General features: G+C 45.0%; 1 protein-coding gene across 1 annotated transcript in view; it reads left to right on the forward strand.

The window, feature by feature from the left end:
- The window catches only part of ITGAM (integrin subunit alpha M), a 37116-nt gene continuing 21764 nt past the window's right edge, over positions 1-15352 (forward strand). Inside the window, exons 1-10 of the mRNA XM_036825017.1 lie at positions 1-88; positions 2100-2205; positions 4951-5054; positions 5360-5430; positions 5577-5694; positions 10637-10767; positions 11213-11358; positions 12124-12277; positions 13304-13454; positions 14436-14509. Coding sequence (XP_036680912.1) covers positions 61-88; positions 2100-2205; positions 4951-5054; positions 5360-5430; positions 5577-5694; positions 10637-10767; positions 11213-11358; positions 12124-12277; positions 13304-13454; positions 14436-14509 — 1083 coding nt within the window. The 5' untranslated portion in view covers positions 1-60. The remainder of the gene's footprint in view (positions 89-2099; positions 2206-4950; positions 5055-5359; positions 5431-5576; positions 5695-10636; positions 10768-11212; positions 11359-12123; positions 12278-13303; positions 13455-14435; positions 14510-15352) is intronic.

Here is a 15352-nt window from a genome sequence, read left to right on the forward strand (position 1 = left end):
TGGCTTCCTTGAAGTGGCTCAGTGGTGCCTGCAGCCTCACGGCTCCTGCTCTCTCCAGCTATGACTCACAGAGTCCTTCTACTAACAGGTGCGCCAGGAGTTGGGGGGCCCTCACAGTGAGGAGGAGGGGAATTTTTGGGTTTGTGAGTTTGTGGAGAGAAAGGGTACAGAATATTTAGGAGTTAGGCTGGGAGAGACAAAGGGGATTGGGGGAAGGTTAAGGGATTCAAGAAGCAGAGTAGAGCTAGACCAAGATGGGATGAGCAGAGAAGCTTGGATAAATGACTCAATTCATGGACTATGCAAGGGGGTTTGGCTGGTCCCTTCTTCACAGAGGAGGAAACTGCGGACCCAAGAGGTGAAATGACATGTCTAAGTGTGCACAGCAGGTCTTGGCTTCTCTTCTTGGAGTGTATCTTCTTGGATCCCACCTCCCCTCCTCCTATTGGTCTCCTCTTTTCCAAGGACGCAGGTGTAAATGTTTGTTGAATGACTGACTGATCAAAATGATTCAAGTTTTTTCCCTTTGTGTCTGTGTTTTGTGGACTAAGAGCCAGAGAAGGGAAAGAAATGCTTGAAAGTTGCATAGGAAGGAAATTACTTGAGTCTTTAGGAACTTGATTGTTGGGCAAATCAGTGGGGTGGGAACCCAGGGTGGGGCTCAGAGAGGGGCTGAATGCACCTGTTGATGGAAATAATCAATAAACAAGAAAAGAGTTTTCTTTGAGCCAAACTGAGGACTATAGCCCAGGAGACAGCCTCTCAGAGAACTCTGAGGAACTGTTCAGGAGAAGCATGGTTTTCAGCACAGTTCTATATCTTGTCAGAACAAAGAACATCAAACAAGTCAGGGATACATTCCTTCAAGGTTAAAAACCAAACCAAACAAGCAACAGATCAGCATGTACACAGCCAGTCAGTATGGCCTTGGCACCTGGGAGTCTTATCATCAAAGGAGTAGTGGCACTGGTGTCCCAGGAAGGGAGGCATTTAATCTTTATTTTTAACATGGATGTTCTTTACTTCTGGACAATGCATGCTTTTCTTTAATTATTAGAATAGTTGTACGATGTATGTTTGATAGGCTACACACAGGCTGTTTTAGTTAGCATAAAATTCAGGCTAAATCATGTATAAGCCAGAATGACTCCCCCATAGCTCAAAACGTGAAAATTTCTTCCATTACACCCTGTTGGTGGTTCTTAGGCCAGGAGTCAGCAAACTGTCCTCTGTGGGCATAAGATGAGGGTGCCACCATGTGTTTTTGTACAACCTGGAGCCATAGGTCCCAGATGAACATTTATAATCGATTCATGACAGGGAACACTAACTTTGAATCACTTTGAACACTAGCTTTGAATGGCGTGCAATGTTATTTCTCCTAAAGAATTCCACTTGTCTCATCAGTAAATTTGTATTACAAAAAAAATTGTACTCAATTATTATATTTTGAATTTCCTTCATGAAAAAATTTGTAGACATGCATTACCTCTTTTCTTATATAGGTACGTACGTAATAGATTCCATTTGCCTCTTGGTCCACAAAGTCTAAAATATTTACTATCTTGCCCGTTACAGAAAAAGTGTGGTGACCTCTGCTCCAGGCTGGGACCTGGGAGGCACCCATGTCCATGCTGGGTTAGGGTGAATCCCAACAGGAAGATGCTTGGGGCAGGAGAGCAGGCTGCTTTCTTTTATTTTTAAAAGAATAAATTTATTTATTTATTTATTTTATTTTTGGCTGCATTGGGTCTTCGTTGCTGCGAGCTTTCTCTAGTTGTGGCCAGCGGGGGATACTCTTTGTTGTGGTGCGCAGGCTTCTCATTGCGGTGGCTTCTCTTGTTGCGGAGCATGGGCTCTAGGCACGTGGGCTCAGTAGTTGTGGCTCACGGGCTCTAGAGCGCAGGCTCAGTAGTTGTGGCCCACGGGCTTAGTTGCTCTGCAGCATGTGGGATCTTCCTGGACCAGGACTCAAACCCGTGTCCCCTGCATTGGCAGGAGGATTCTTAACCACTGCGCCACCAGGGAAGTCCCCAGGCTGCTTTCTTAACTGTCTCCTTCTCTCCTTCTGACTCCCGCCCCCCTTGTTCTCCCTCCAGCCTTGGCCTTATGTCACGGGTTCAACCTGGACACGGAAAATGCAGTCATCTTCCAAAACAATGCAAGGGGCTTCGGGCAGAGCGTGGTCCAGCTTGAGGGATCCCGGTAAGGGCCACAGGGGGACTCCCTGTCCACACACTTTCCCTCCAAGGCTTAACATACCTGAAAAAAAAATCACAATTTCCTTGATTTGTTTTTTTCTTAATTTATCAGAGTTCTAAATTCAAAAGATACAAAAGAGTGTGATAGTAACAAAGTCTCTTCCTCACTCCCTTCTCCCAGTTCCCTCCCTAGCAGTGTCCCTGTTGAATGGTTTCTCATGTATTCTTTCAGAGAGATTCTACAGTGCACAGACCTCCACATCATCCTGCACACAATTTGTAGCACATGTTATACTCAAACTACAACCTGCTGCCTATTTTTGTAAATACATTTTATTGACACTTGGCTACCCCTACTCCCCACTTGTCATTTATTATTATTATTATTTTCCAATACTTAAAAAAATTTTACTGGAGTATAGTTGATTCACAATGTTGTGTTAGTTTCAGATGTACAGCAAAGTGATTCAGTTATACATATACATATATTCATTCTTTTTCAGATTCTTTTCCCATATAGGTTATTACAGAAAATTGAGTAGAGTTCCCTGTGGTATACAGTAGGTCCTTGTTGGTTATCTGTTTTATATATAGCAGTGTGTGTGTGTTAATCCCAAGCTCCTAATTTATCTCTCCTCCTCACATTTCCCCTTTGGTAACCATAAGTTTGTTTTTGAAATCTGTGAGTCTGTTTCTGTTTCGTAAATAAGTTCATTTACATCATTTTTCTCTGTGTGACTTACTTCACTTAGTATGATAATCTCTAGTCATTTATTTTTTGGGGCAGTTTTGGAGCTATAGTAGCAGAACAGAGAGGCTGGGACAGAGACTCTACGGCCTGCAAAGCCTAAAATATTTACTTTTACAGAAATAATATTTATGGAAATAATGTTATTTTTCTAGAAGAAAGTTTGCTGGCCTCTGCTCTACACTGTCCTCTGCATTTTTTTTTTTAATTAATAGAGCTTGCTGATTTTACCAAATAAATGAAAAAAGAGCTTACTTGTTCTTTTTAATGCTTACATCATATTCCATTATTTGGAAGTACTGTAATTTACATTTATATTACATTTAAATCTCTTTTTAAAATTTATTTATTTATTTAGGCTGTGCTGGGTCAGTTGCGGCACACAGGATTTTCATTGCGGCATGTTTAGTTGCGGCATGCAGGATCTTCAGTTGCAGCATGTGGGCTCTTAGTTGCAGCATGTGGGATCTAGTTCCCCTACCAGGGATTGAACCTGGGCCCCCTGAATTGGGAGCGCGAAGTCTTACCCACTGGACCACCAGGGAAGTCCCCAAATCTCTTCTTAATGGACATTAGATTGTTTCCAAACTTTTGCTATATGAACAATGTTGGCATTTTGTACATGTGCAAGTATATTTTGGAAGTAAATTCCTAGAACTAGGATTGCTGGATCCAAGGGTACATGTGCATATGTAATTTTAATAGATTTTTCCAAATTACTCTCTGTGAGGGTGGCAACAATTTGCACTCACACCAGAAGTTTATGCAAACACCTACTTCCCCACCCACTTGCCAACCCAAAGTGTTAGCAAACTTACGATCTTTGTAAATTGAACAGGTGAGAAATGGTATTGCAATTTAGTTTTAAATTGCATTTCTTTTTTTAAAATTAATTAATTAATTAATTTATGGCCACATGGGGTCTTCTCATTGCGGTGGCCTCTTTTGTTGTGGAGCACAGGCTCTAGGCGCGTGGGCTTCAGTAGCTGTGGCTCGAAGCCTCTAGAGCATAGGCTCAGTAGTTGTGGCGCACGGGCTTAGTTGCTCCGCGGCATGTGGGATCTTCCCAGACCAGGGCTCGAACCCACGTCTCCTGCATTGGCAGGCGGATTCTTAACCACTGCGTCACCAGGGAAGCCCTGCATTTCTTTTTTAAGGAGAGATTTATTTCCTTTCCTGTGAACATTTTTTTCTTATCTGTTGCCCATTTTTCTCTTGGTTTGTTTTTTTTTCCTTACTGGTTTGTGGGAGCTCTGACTATACTGAGGAAAGTAGTCTGGGGTGTGAGTTGCTCACCTCCCTCCCCCAGTTTATCGTTTGTTTTCTGACTTTGCTTTTGGTAGTTGATCAGATACAGAAATTTATTTAAAATGACTGTGGAGTTGAATGTATTCACTTTAAAATGACCTCTGGGTATTATGTCATTCTTAGAGAGGCCCTTCTCACTCCAAGATTAAACATTTTCCCACTTTTGGATTGTACATGGATTAACTCATTTAATCCTGATAATAACCTTGAGGTAGGTACTGCTATTATCCATATTTTAGAGATGAGAAAATTGAAGCACAATAAGGTAATTAATTGACTTGCCCAAGGTCACACAGGAAGTAAGGGTGGGACTAAATTTTAATTTCAGGCAGTAAAACTCCAAGGCCTCTATTCCTGTCCTCTATGCAATATTGCATCCCTGCCTGAACAGGGAAGTGATTCCAAGTTGGGAAGGTAGACTGTCTACCTTCACTGTTTGGCCTTTAGGATTTGGAAATTCTTGAATTTACTGAAATGACCCCTGGGAATTCAAATGACTGGATTATGAGAATATTCACAATAAACAATCAGCGGTTAAAAAAAATTCCCATGTTTTTCTTTGCTGAATCTTCCTCCTATTTCTGGGAGTTGGGGAATCCCTGTGAGGTTGGCTCCCCCACTTTTATTTTGGGTGGCGGAACTTCCACGGTCTCCTTCTCTCTCCAGATGTCATAGCGTTCTCTTGTCCCCCAGGCTGGTGGTTGGAGCCCCCCAGGAGATAAAGGCTGCTAACCAGACGGGCGGCCTCTACCAGTGCGACTGCAGCATGGGCAAGTGTGAACCCATCCCCCTGCAGGGTGAGTCACTGCCCCTCGCTGGGACCTAGGGCTAGGGTTCCACCTCTGCACACACCTGGACTTGCCAGACATTGCCTTTGTCTTGGGATCTGTGATGGGGGCCCAGGGAGCCAGCTCCCTGGCCTCTGAGCTGTATGCAGGCACCCTCAGACACCCCTCTGTGTCCCTTTCCATGACCTACGTGCCTCCTTGAACCCCTCAGACCTCCATGTCTCCCTGGCTGAGGTTCCTGTCCATCCCCTGTCCAGTTCTTACACAGTCCCGTCCATCCCCGAGGGTGACCATGTATATATCTGTCCCTTCAGTCCCCCCGGAGGCTGTGAACATGTCCTTGGGCCTGACTCTGGCGTTCGCCACCAACCCTTTCCAGCTGCTGGTGAGTTGCCTTGGGTCATGGGAGTGTCCCAAGGGAAGGAATTGGGGGCCTAAGACTGCTGGGGCTGGGGTCTTGGTGGGTGGAGGTGCTGGGGTGAAAGGACAGGAAGCAGGGACAGCCCCTCCCACCTATCCCCTGCTCCCTAGGCCTGTGGCCCCACGGGACAGCAAATCTGCAAGGAGAACACCTATGTGAACGGCTTCTGCTTCCTGTTTGGATCTGACCTACAGCAGCAACTCAGACGGTTCCCAGAGGCCCTGAGAGGTGGGTACAGACGAGCAGCATGAGACTGGAGGGGGCTGGCAGGACTGGGCTGAGGGGCTCATAGTCTGGGGGTTTATTTAAAAGTCTTGGTGCAGAAGCGTGAGGGAACTGGGTTCCAATGCAGAGAGGGGCTCTGGAGAGGTGCTAGGATCTTGCGCTTTGAGGAAAGTCCTGATATAACCACCCATCTTTGTGAGACAATGTCTCAACCATTGTCCTTAGAGTTAGTGCCTGGACTCAGCCTGGCCATAGTGCCTGACCGTAGCCTTTGAGGCTCTAGCTGGTGCGGCCCCCGTCCACCTCTCCAACTTCTTTCCCAACCCTTCTACCTTAGTCACTGTGCTCCAGCTGCCTTTCTTCTCCAAGAACCACACCAAGCTGTCCCTGCCTCAGGGGCTTTGCACTCACTATTCCTTCAGCCTGGCATGCTCTTTCCCCAGATCTCAGCTGACAACCTATTACTGTCATCTCAGCTCAAATGTTAACTCTTCAGAGAGACCTTCCCTGAGGGACTCTTCTAATCATTTCCACCATCACTTACTGCCACATTGCCCTGCTTTGCCCTCTTCATACCTATATATCCATATTTTACTTATTTCTTAAATGTCCTTTCTTCTGGGATGTAGGCTCTGTGATAGGCAGAGATTTTGTTGAGTTTGTTGACTTGCTGCTTGACAAATTGCCCCTGAACTTAGTAGCCTAAAACAAGAAACATTAATTATCTTACAGTTTCTGTGAATCAGGAATCTGGACACAGCCTAGTTGGGTATCTCTGTCTCATGGTTTCTCGTGAGCTTGAAGTTGTCAAACCAGGGGTGTGGTCTCATCTGAAGGCCTGACTAGGGGAAGATCCACATCCAAGCTCACTTATAAGATGGTTGGACTGAGGGCCTCAGTCCACACTGGCTGCTGGCTGGCTGCTTCCCTCACTTGCTTGTCCCATGGGCCTCCCCACAGAACAGCTCACAACATGGCAGCTGGCTGCCCTCAGGGTGAGTGAACAAGGCAGTGAGAGAGCAAGAGAGAGTGAGGACCCAAGATGGAAGTCACAGTCTTTTATAATCTAATCTCAGAAGACTTCTGCCATATTGTATTCTTTGGGAGTGAGTCAAAAAGTCCAGCTCACAGGGAGGATGTAGAGAAAAGGGAACCCTCCTACACTGCTGGTGGGAATGTAAATTGGTACAGCTACTATGGAGGACAGTATGGAGGTTCCTTAAAAAACTAAAAATAGAGCTACCATATGATTCAGCAATCCCACTCCTGGGCATATATCTGGAAAAGACAAAAACCCTAATTCAAAAAGACACATGGACCCCAGTGTTCATAGCAGCACTATTTATAATAGCCAAGACATGGAAGCAACCTAAGTGTCCACCAACAGAAGAATGGATAAAGAAAATGTGAGATCTATATATATATATATACACACACACACACATAAACAGAAACAACGGAATACTACTCAACCACAGAAAAGAATGAAATAATGTTATTTGCTGCAACATGGATGGACCTAGAGAATATCACACTAAGTGAAGTAAGTCAGAGAAAGACAAATATTACATGGTATTACTTCTATGTGGAATCTAAAAAATAATATAAATGAACCTATATGCAAAACAAAGCAGACTCACAGACATAGAAAACAAATTTATGGTTACCAAAGAGGAAAGGGAAGTGGGAGGGATAAATTAGGAGTCTGGGATTAACAGATATACACTACTACACATAAAATAGATAAGCAACAAGGATTCACTGTATAACACAGCGGACAACATTCAATATCTTGTAATAACCTAAAATGGAAAATAATCCGAAAAATATACTTGAATCACTTTACTGTACACCTGAAACCAACACAATATTGTCAATCAACTATACTTCAGTAAAAATAAATAAATAAAAACTCCAGCTCACAATCAAGATGAGGAAATTATGCAAGGGTGTTAAATATCAGGAGGTGAGAATCTTGGGGACCATCTTGGTGGCTCCTTACCCTTGTTCCCCAAACATCTGTTGATTGAAAGAGAGTGAGTGAATGAATCTTTTAATCCAGCTGATTTCTTTTTTTGTGTGTGTGGCTGTGTTGGGTCTTTGTTGCTGCGCGTGGGCTTTCTCTAGTTGTGGCAAGCGGGGGCTACTCTTCGTTGCAGTGTGCGGGCTTCTCAGTGCCGTGGCTTCTCTTGTTGCAGAGCATGGGCTGTGGTTGTTGAAGCACGCAGGCTCAGTATCTGTGGCACGTGGGTTCCAGGGTGCACAGGCTTCAGTAGTTGTTGCACGCGGGCTCAGTAGGTGTGGCACATGGACTTAGTTGCTCCGTGGCATGTGGGATCTTCCTGGACCAGGGCTCGAACCCGTGTCCCCTGCATTGGCAGGAGGATTCTTAACCACTGCGCCACCAGGGAAGTCCCATATCCAGCTGATTTCTGACACCAATTTCTTCAACTGCTTGGCCATCTTTTTGCTTGTTTCCAAGTTGGTTCTGGAACCAAGGGCAGATATGTCTTCTTTTTACAGTTTTGTTTTTTTTTTTTCTCAAGCTCCTTTGTACTTCACTCTCAACCAATAACCGTCCCTCCTTCTTCACAGAATAAACCAAGGCTACCAGGTGTAAACTCCCTCTACGTCTTCCTTCTCCTTGCCCAGATTTCCTCGATGGCACCACTCTTGGCAGCATCTCACTGGTTTTAGAGGAAGATCCGTCCTTTCCATGAGTAATTCTTCCATCTGGGCTTCTGAGGCTCTCTCGCATCACCAACTCTGGGGTTCACATCTTTAATCACTTGCTCTCTCTAGGAACCTAAATCCCATCCTTTCCTTTGAATGTAAACCTGCTCATGCTACCCATAACTTAAAAACAATCAACCACTCAAACTGATAGCAATGAAAATTACCTTCCCTCCCCCGGTCTCCTCTCCATCTTCTACCCTCTCTCCTTCCCTTCATCACCAACCTTCTTGGAAGGGATGTCTCCATTGCCCCCATGCTGTGATCCTTCGCCCTTTGACATCTGGCTCCTGCCCACCCATCATATAGACCTTGCTGTTGCCAGTGGCATCTGTGACCCTCTAAAGGCCAAATCTCTATTCTGTCCTCATGTTCTCTGACTTTTCCAATGTGACCTGAAGATCACCTCTTCCTTCTCCCAGCACCTTGGCTTCAGACATCTCTCCTCTCCTCTCTTCTCTTTCTCTTGCTTGTGCCCCTACTGAGGGCTTCTATGAAGCTCCAGCTCCAAGCTGTCTTCCTCTGCCTCCCCTGCCCACCTAAGGGCATCTGATTACAGCTTCTCTTCTTGCCCATGTGCTCTTCGTGTCTGACTGCATCCAATTCTGTGGCTTCAGCTCCCACCCCCACGTTTCTCTCTTCAATCCTCGCTCTTAAGCGTTCCAGACTCTTCTTTTTGAAAACATTTTCATTTCCTTAAAAATAGATAAAACATGCACTCGGTTCAAAGTTCAAAAGGCACTAAGGTATATACCATAAAAATCTCTCCTTCTTGGGTCTCCGAGCCTCGTCTTTCCTTCCTGAGAGGCAGCTACTGTTACCAGCGTCTCATGGCTTCTTCTGGAGGTACTCCACGTATCAATATTTATGGACATAGGCGTCTGTATACTTCACTTTGTGCCACAAAAGGTAGCGTGCTCTACACACTGGATTGTACCTTGATTCTTTTCACTTAGTGTACCTTTGAGATTTTCAAGAAAATTTCTGGCTTATCTTCCCTGTTTATTTTCTATATAAATGTTAGAATCTGCTTGTCTATTTTTTAAAAAGCCAATACTTTTTCTGGGTAATTTTATCTCATTTTTTCACTGATGATACAGTAAAATTGACCTTTTTTCCCCTTGTAATGTACAATTCCATTAATTTTAAGATACGCTTAGATTTGTGTAAACAGCAACATGAACAGGATATGAAAGAATTCTTTTACCACCTAAAAAATCCTTTGTGCTATCCCTTTCTACACTGGACCCTTGAAAAACGGCCAGTTTAAACTGCGTGGGTCCACCTATATGTGGATTTTTTCCCCACTAAATTCGTGCTACAGTACTACCGGATCTGAGGTTGGTTGAATCCGCAGATGCAGAATTGCAGATATGGAATTGCGGATACGAAGGGCAGACTGTGAAGTTATACACGGATTTTCAACAGCATGGAGGGTGGGGGCCCCTCATCCTTGCGTTGCTCAAGGGTCAACTGTATTTAGAAAGGGACTAATTATAAAGGTGTGGCAGGGTCTAAAGAAGCTACAAGGGATGGTCCAGGAACCCAGGGTGAAAAACAGTGGAGCTGTTGCCACCCTAGGCTGATGGGACAAGGAGAGGCAGAAGTCCCCAGAATCTGGAAGGACAGGGAGTCATGGGGAGTGGGCCTCCTTGAGAGGAGCACTGATCCGTTCAGGGACACGGTTGGCCCAAAGCAGCCTTGCAGGAAGGGAGCTGAGGGAAATACTCTGATCTCACCCTCTTCCCTCCCTCCGGTCTCCTGTTGAGGTTTCTTACTGGGCAAACACAGCTAGAAGCCAGAGGTTGAAAGAGCCCTGTTGACATGTCCCATGTGGGCTGAGCTCTGGGCAAAGTGGAGAATAGTAGAAAGTGGATTTGGGGCTGGGGCAGAATGGGGGGTTGGAGGGAGGACATCCAGCATACGTTTATGTGCACTATTCCTTTTTTCTCCTGTAACTTATTTCTCCCTTTGTATTTCTGGCAAATTATTTCTTATTCTTCATGAGGTAGCTCTGATAGCACTGCTTTTCCTGACTGCCTTGAGCAGAATGAACCATATTTTTCCATACCGATCTGTCCCATGCTTTTATTTAGCTAGGCACATGGGTTACATCTTGTTCACCTTTCACTCTCATTGCTCAGCAGAGAGCTGACATGCAAAAAATGAACCCTGAGTCTCTTGTGATCAATTCCTTTTCCTTTTTCCCCAGGGTGCCCTCAGCAAGACAGTGACATTGCTTTTTTGATTGATGGCTCTGGTAGCATCAACCCAACAGACTTTCAGCGGATGAAGAACTTTGTCTCAACTGTGATGAGAAAATTCCAAAAGTCCAAAACCTTGGTAAGGGTCAGTGGGTAGGTTAGGGAACAGCTTGCATAAGGTTGGCAAATACGTGGCAACCAGGCTGCCACGTTACTGTCCTGCTTCTATCAGAGATGTTGCCAACTTGCCAGTTGATCATCGTTTTCGTTCATGATTTGCTTTCTCGCTCTGTCTGGATGTGGCCTCAGCCTTCCTCCAGGCCCCTGTAAAGCAGGCAGACTAATTGATACGGGTTGGCGTGGGACATGAAACCCACATGTCATCTCTGGCTGAGTTCTAGTGCTGGGAAGTGGGAGCTGATGGCCAATCTCTGTCCTGGTGAGGCAGAAGGACTGGGGGCAGGGCAGAATTTGGAGGAATTTGGAGACTAGAGTGTTTCAAGATTTATGGAGAGCTTGCTGGGAGATGGTTAAGGGGGAGGAGGGACACCTTCTCCAGTGTAATACCAGGTGCCCGTTCCCAGTTCTCTTTGATGCAGTACTCTGAAGAATTTCAGACTCATTTCACCTTCAATGATTTCAAGAGAAACCCTTCCCCGGAATTGCTGGTGAAGCCAATAATACAGCTGTTGGGGAGGACACACACAGCCACAGGGATCCGCAAAGTTGTGTAAGCTCTTCTCTCTTTGCTTAGGATGGAAGGAGGTTTTATTTTTCATTGGGCTTTGCAGGAAGAGGGGAGTTGTTCAGACAGGGCTGGGGTAGAGGGTATTTCCAGTGGAGGGGTGAGTAATCGTGTGGAGGAGGGACTGTGCCTGGTATGCTCATGACATACAAGTCGTGAGTAAAGGTGGGATTAAGGGGGCGGGGAGGGAAGGGAAGGCTAGAGGGAGGCTAGAAAGATCAGTTGAGGCCAGGTCACCAAGGCAACTGAAAAGCCAGTGGATCCATTGAAGGTTTTAGCAGTGGGGAGACGTACCCATATCTTGTTTTAGAAAGTTCACTCTGATCTCTGTGTGTGTGTGTGTGTGTGTGTGTGTGTGTGTCTGTGTAGAGGCAAGTGTGGGGATTGGGACAGAAGTGCAGGAGGATACGCTGGAGAACCATTGCCTCACATCAGGAGAGGTTTGATGAAGGCACAATTAAGCTTATTAATTTGTTTTTAATTTAGAAGGAATAATACTCAGTTAAAAAAAAATCAATCTATGCCAAAGTATATAATGGCAATGAAGGCTTCCTTTCCCTCCACTCTTTCCCGTTCTCCTGCTGCCCTTCCAGATCTTGGGGCAGCTACATCTCAGTGTTTGTCCCAGGAGAACCCAAGTGCCTCCTAGACAGAGCGCAGTTGCAACTGTAACTGCTGACGTTCCTTCCCTAGCATCAGGCGTATCTCTGTCGGCTCGAATTTGACTTTTCCTTCCTCTACCCTGGACAGAAGAGAACTGTTTCACAGCAGAAATGGAGCCCGGGAGAATGCCCTTAAGATCCTGGTTGTCATCACAGATGGAGAAAAGTATGGCGATCCTTTGGAGTACAAGGATGTCATCCCTGAAGCGGATAGAAAGGGGGTCATTCGCTACGTCATTGGGGTAGGAAATGTGGCTCTCCGGCCTGATGCTTCTGTAGAGGGTTCTACTTGGATACACCCTCCTTTGAATTTGCAAACATCAATAAAATCAAAGTGGGGCAAGGCTCATCTCTGCTAGCCCATATGTTCACAATAGTTAACTATTGTTGCAGTAATGCTATGTAACAAACTATCCCAACATTCAGTGGCTTAAAACAATAAGTGAGTCTGTGGGTCAGCTGGACAATTTTTCTGGTCCTAGCTGGACTCCCTCATGCATCTGTAATCAGCTGCAGGTTGGTTGGCAGCTCTGATGATCTTGGCTGGGCTTTCTCCATTTCTGAGGGTTGCCATCGATATCTGTTTGCCGGACTGGAACGACCGGGGTAACTTGGCTCTTCTGTTCCCTGTGTCTCATCCTCCAGTGGGCTAGCTGGGGCGTGTCCTCATGGTGAAGGCAGAGGAGCAAAAGAGCAAGTGGAAATGTTGCAAGCACTTTTTCCAGCCTCTGTTTTTATCACGTATGATAATGTCCGTGGGCTAAAGCAGTACACGTGGCTGAGCCCAGAGACAATGAGCGGAACAGAATACTCTGCCAAGAGGAGGAGGGCAGAGTACAGCTTTGGGGAAAGGTCTTGGCTACAGGAAGGGGTAAAAGGTTGGGAACATCAGTGTCCTCAAACTACTACAGTATCTTGCATGACATAGAAAGAGGTATCATCACGGGTCTCTGGCTTGGCAAGTAGGAAACACCTTCATATGAAGTAGAAAGCGCCCCCTTCCTCTGAAGAGAGATCAGCCCCACACCAGGAGGTATGACACAGCAAATGGACCAAAGGCTGGATTTCAGCCCCAATTTCTCCCTTGACAGAATGTAGAGTGTACAACCTGCTCTACCGTACCTGGCAGCTCTGTCCCAGGGGCCTTCTGGTGCATTCCTTCCTTGGACAGATATTGTTTCAGATTCTTTTCCTGCAGAGTTTTCTTTGCTGGAGGAGAGTGCTACCCCCAGAAAGTGTCTGATTCGGCCTCTGTTTTTTGGTAACAGGTGGGAGATGCCTTCTTCAGTGACAAATCTGTAAAAGAGCTCGATACCATCGCATCCAAGCCGCCTGGTGATCACGTGTTCCAGGTGAATAACTTTGAAGCTCTGAAGACCATTCAGAACCAGCTTCAGGAAAAGATCTTTGCGATTGAGGGTGAGCTAAGGTTTTGTCGTCCTGGAGCAGCTCCAAAGGCAGCTCCTTATCCCAAAACACGTACTTCCCTGTAGAAACAAGAACCTCCTAGCCCTTGGTACCCTGAGCCTCAGCATCAACTCCCTTCTTCCATTTCCCAGCAACTCTGGCCTCTCTTGCTCAATTACTTTGAAATGGAAGGATCTAGACTTTTCTCTCTAATTTTGCAATCTTGGCTATAGGCTGAAAAATTAGAGGGTAGGGGAGTCAAATCCCTCACAGTATTTTCCCCCAAATTTGGATGTGTTGCCAACATTTGTCTCTTTGGTTCACTGCTGTATCCCCAGTGCCTAGAATAATGCCTGGTACATAAAGGGTGCTCAATAAGTGTTTGTTGAATAAAAGAATTTAAAAGTTGGGGGAAGGTTCATATACAGTCTGGATTTATGGTTTCTCTTGAAAATTTGGAAGATTAGACACCTTTAGGACCATATTCCCGCTTGGCAAAAAGTAGTTGGAGCCAAATAGCCACCATCCCTTTAAAAGAGGCATATGGCTAGATAAGCAACAAGCATATAAATTGTAGCCATTATCTTTTTTTTTTCCGATTTATTCATTTATTTTTTTGGCCACGCCATGGGACATGCGGGATCTTAGTTCCCTGACCAGGGACCGAACCCGTACCCCCTGCAGTGGAAGTGCGGAGTCTTAACCACTGGACCACCAGGGAAGTCCCTGCACTATCTTGTAACAACCTATAATGGAGTATAATCTGCAAAAATACTGAATCACGATGCTGTACACCTGAAACTAACATTAATATTGTAAATTAACTATGCTTCAATAAAAAAAGGAAAGCATAACAGAGGACATGTAAGAAAAAGGGGGGTGCACATGGCTTCCATCTGAGCCTCCTTTTGTCTGGCCACCATAGCACTGAGTTTCCAACCCCTGTTCTAGGCTCCTCTACTTTCTTTAATGTAAACGTTCTTCTCCTCACAGGTACGCACACAGGAAGTACCAGCTCCTTTGAGTATGAGATGTCTCAGGAAGGCTTCAGTGCTGTCTTCACCTCTGTAAGTGGTCTTTTGTTTAATTGGGGTTGGGGGCAAGACGAAGAGGGAGAAGAGGTTCAAAGGTTTGGGGGCTCATCTCTGTGACAGGTGTTTGTTGGGAGGCACCTCTTTGATGGGCAGCAGTGGTCCCTTCTCTCTTCCTCATCAATCCTGTTCTCTTTTTTAAAAAATTGAGATATAACGGACATATAACATGATAATAGCCTCAGGTGCACAACATAGTGATTTAATATATGTATATAGCATTGCGAAATCATCACCACAATAAGTCTAGTTAACATCCATCACCTTACACAGTTACACAATTTTTTTTCTTGTGATGAGAACTTTAAGATTTATTCTCTTAGCAACTTTCAAATATACAATACAGTATTAACTGTAGTCACCATGCTGTACATTACACCACCAGGATTTATTTATTTTATGACTGGAAGTTTGTACTTTTTTTTTTTTTAACATCTTTATTGGAGTATAATTGCTCTACAATGGTGTGGTAGTTTCTGCTTTATAACAAAGTGAATCAGTCATACATATACATATATCCCCATATCTCCTCCCTCTTGCGTGTCCCTCCCACCCTCCCTATCTCATCCCTCTAGGTGGTCACAAATCACCGAGCTGATCTCCCTGTGCTATGCAGCTGTTTCCCACTAGCTATCTATTTTACATTTGGTAGTGTACATATGACCATGCCACTCTCTCACTTCGTCCCAGCTTACCCTTCCCTCTCCCGGTGTCCTCAAGTCCATTCTCTACTTCTGCGTCTTTATTCCTGTCCTGCCCCTAGGTTCTTCATAACCATTTTTTTTTTTTTTTAGATTCCATATATATGTGTTGGCATAT

This window comes from Balaenoptera musculus, chromosome 15 (assembly GCF_009873245.2).
Source record: "Balaenoptera musculus isolate JJ_BM4_2016_0621 chromosome 15, mBalMus1.pri.v3, whole genome shotgun sequence".
Classification (NCBI taxonomy): Eukaryota; Metazoa; Chordata; class Mammalia; order Artiodactyla; family Balaenopteridae; genus Balaenoptera; species Balaenoptera musculus.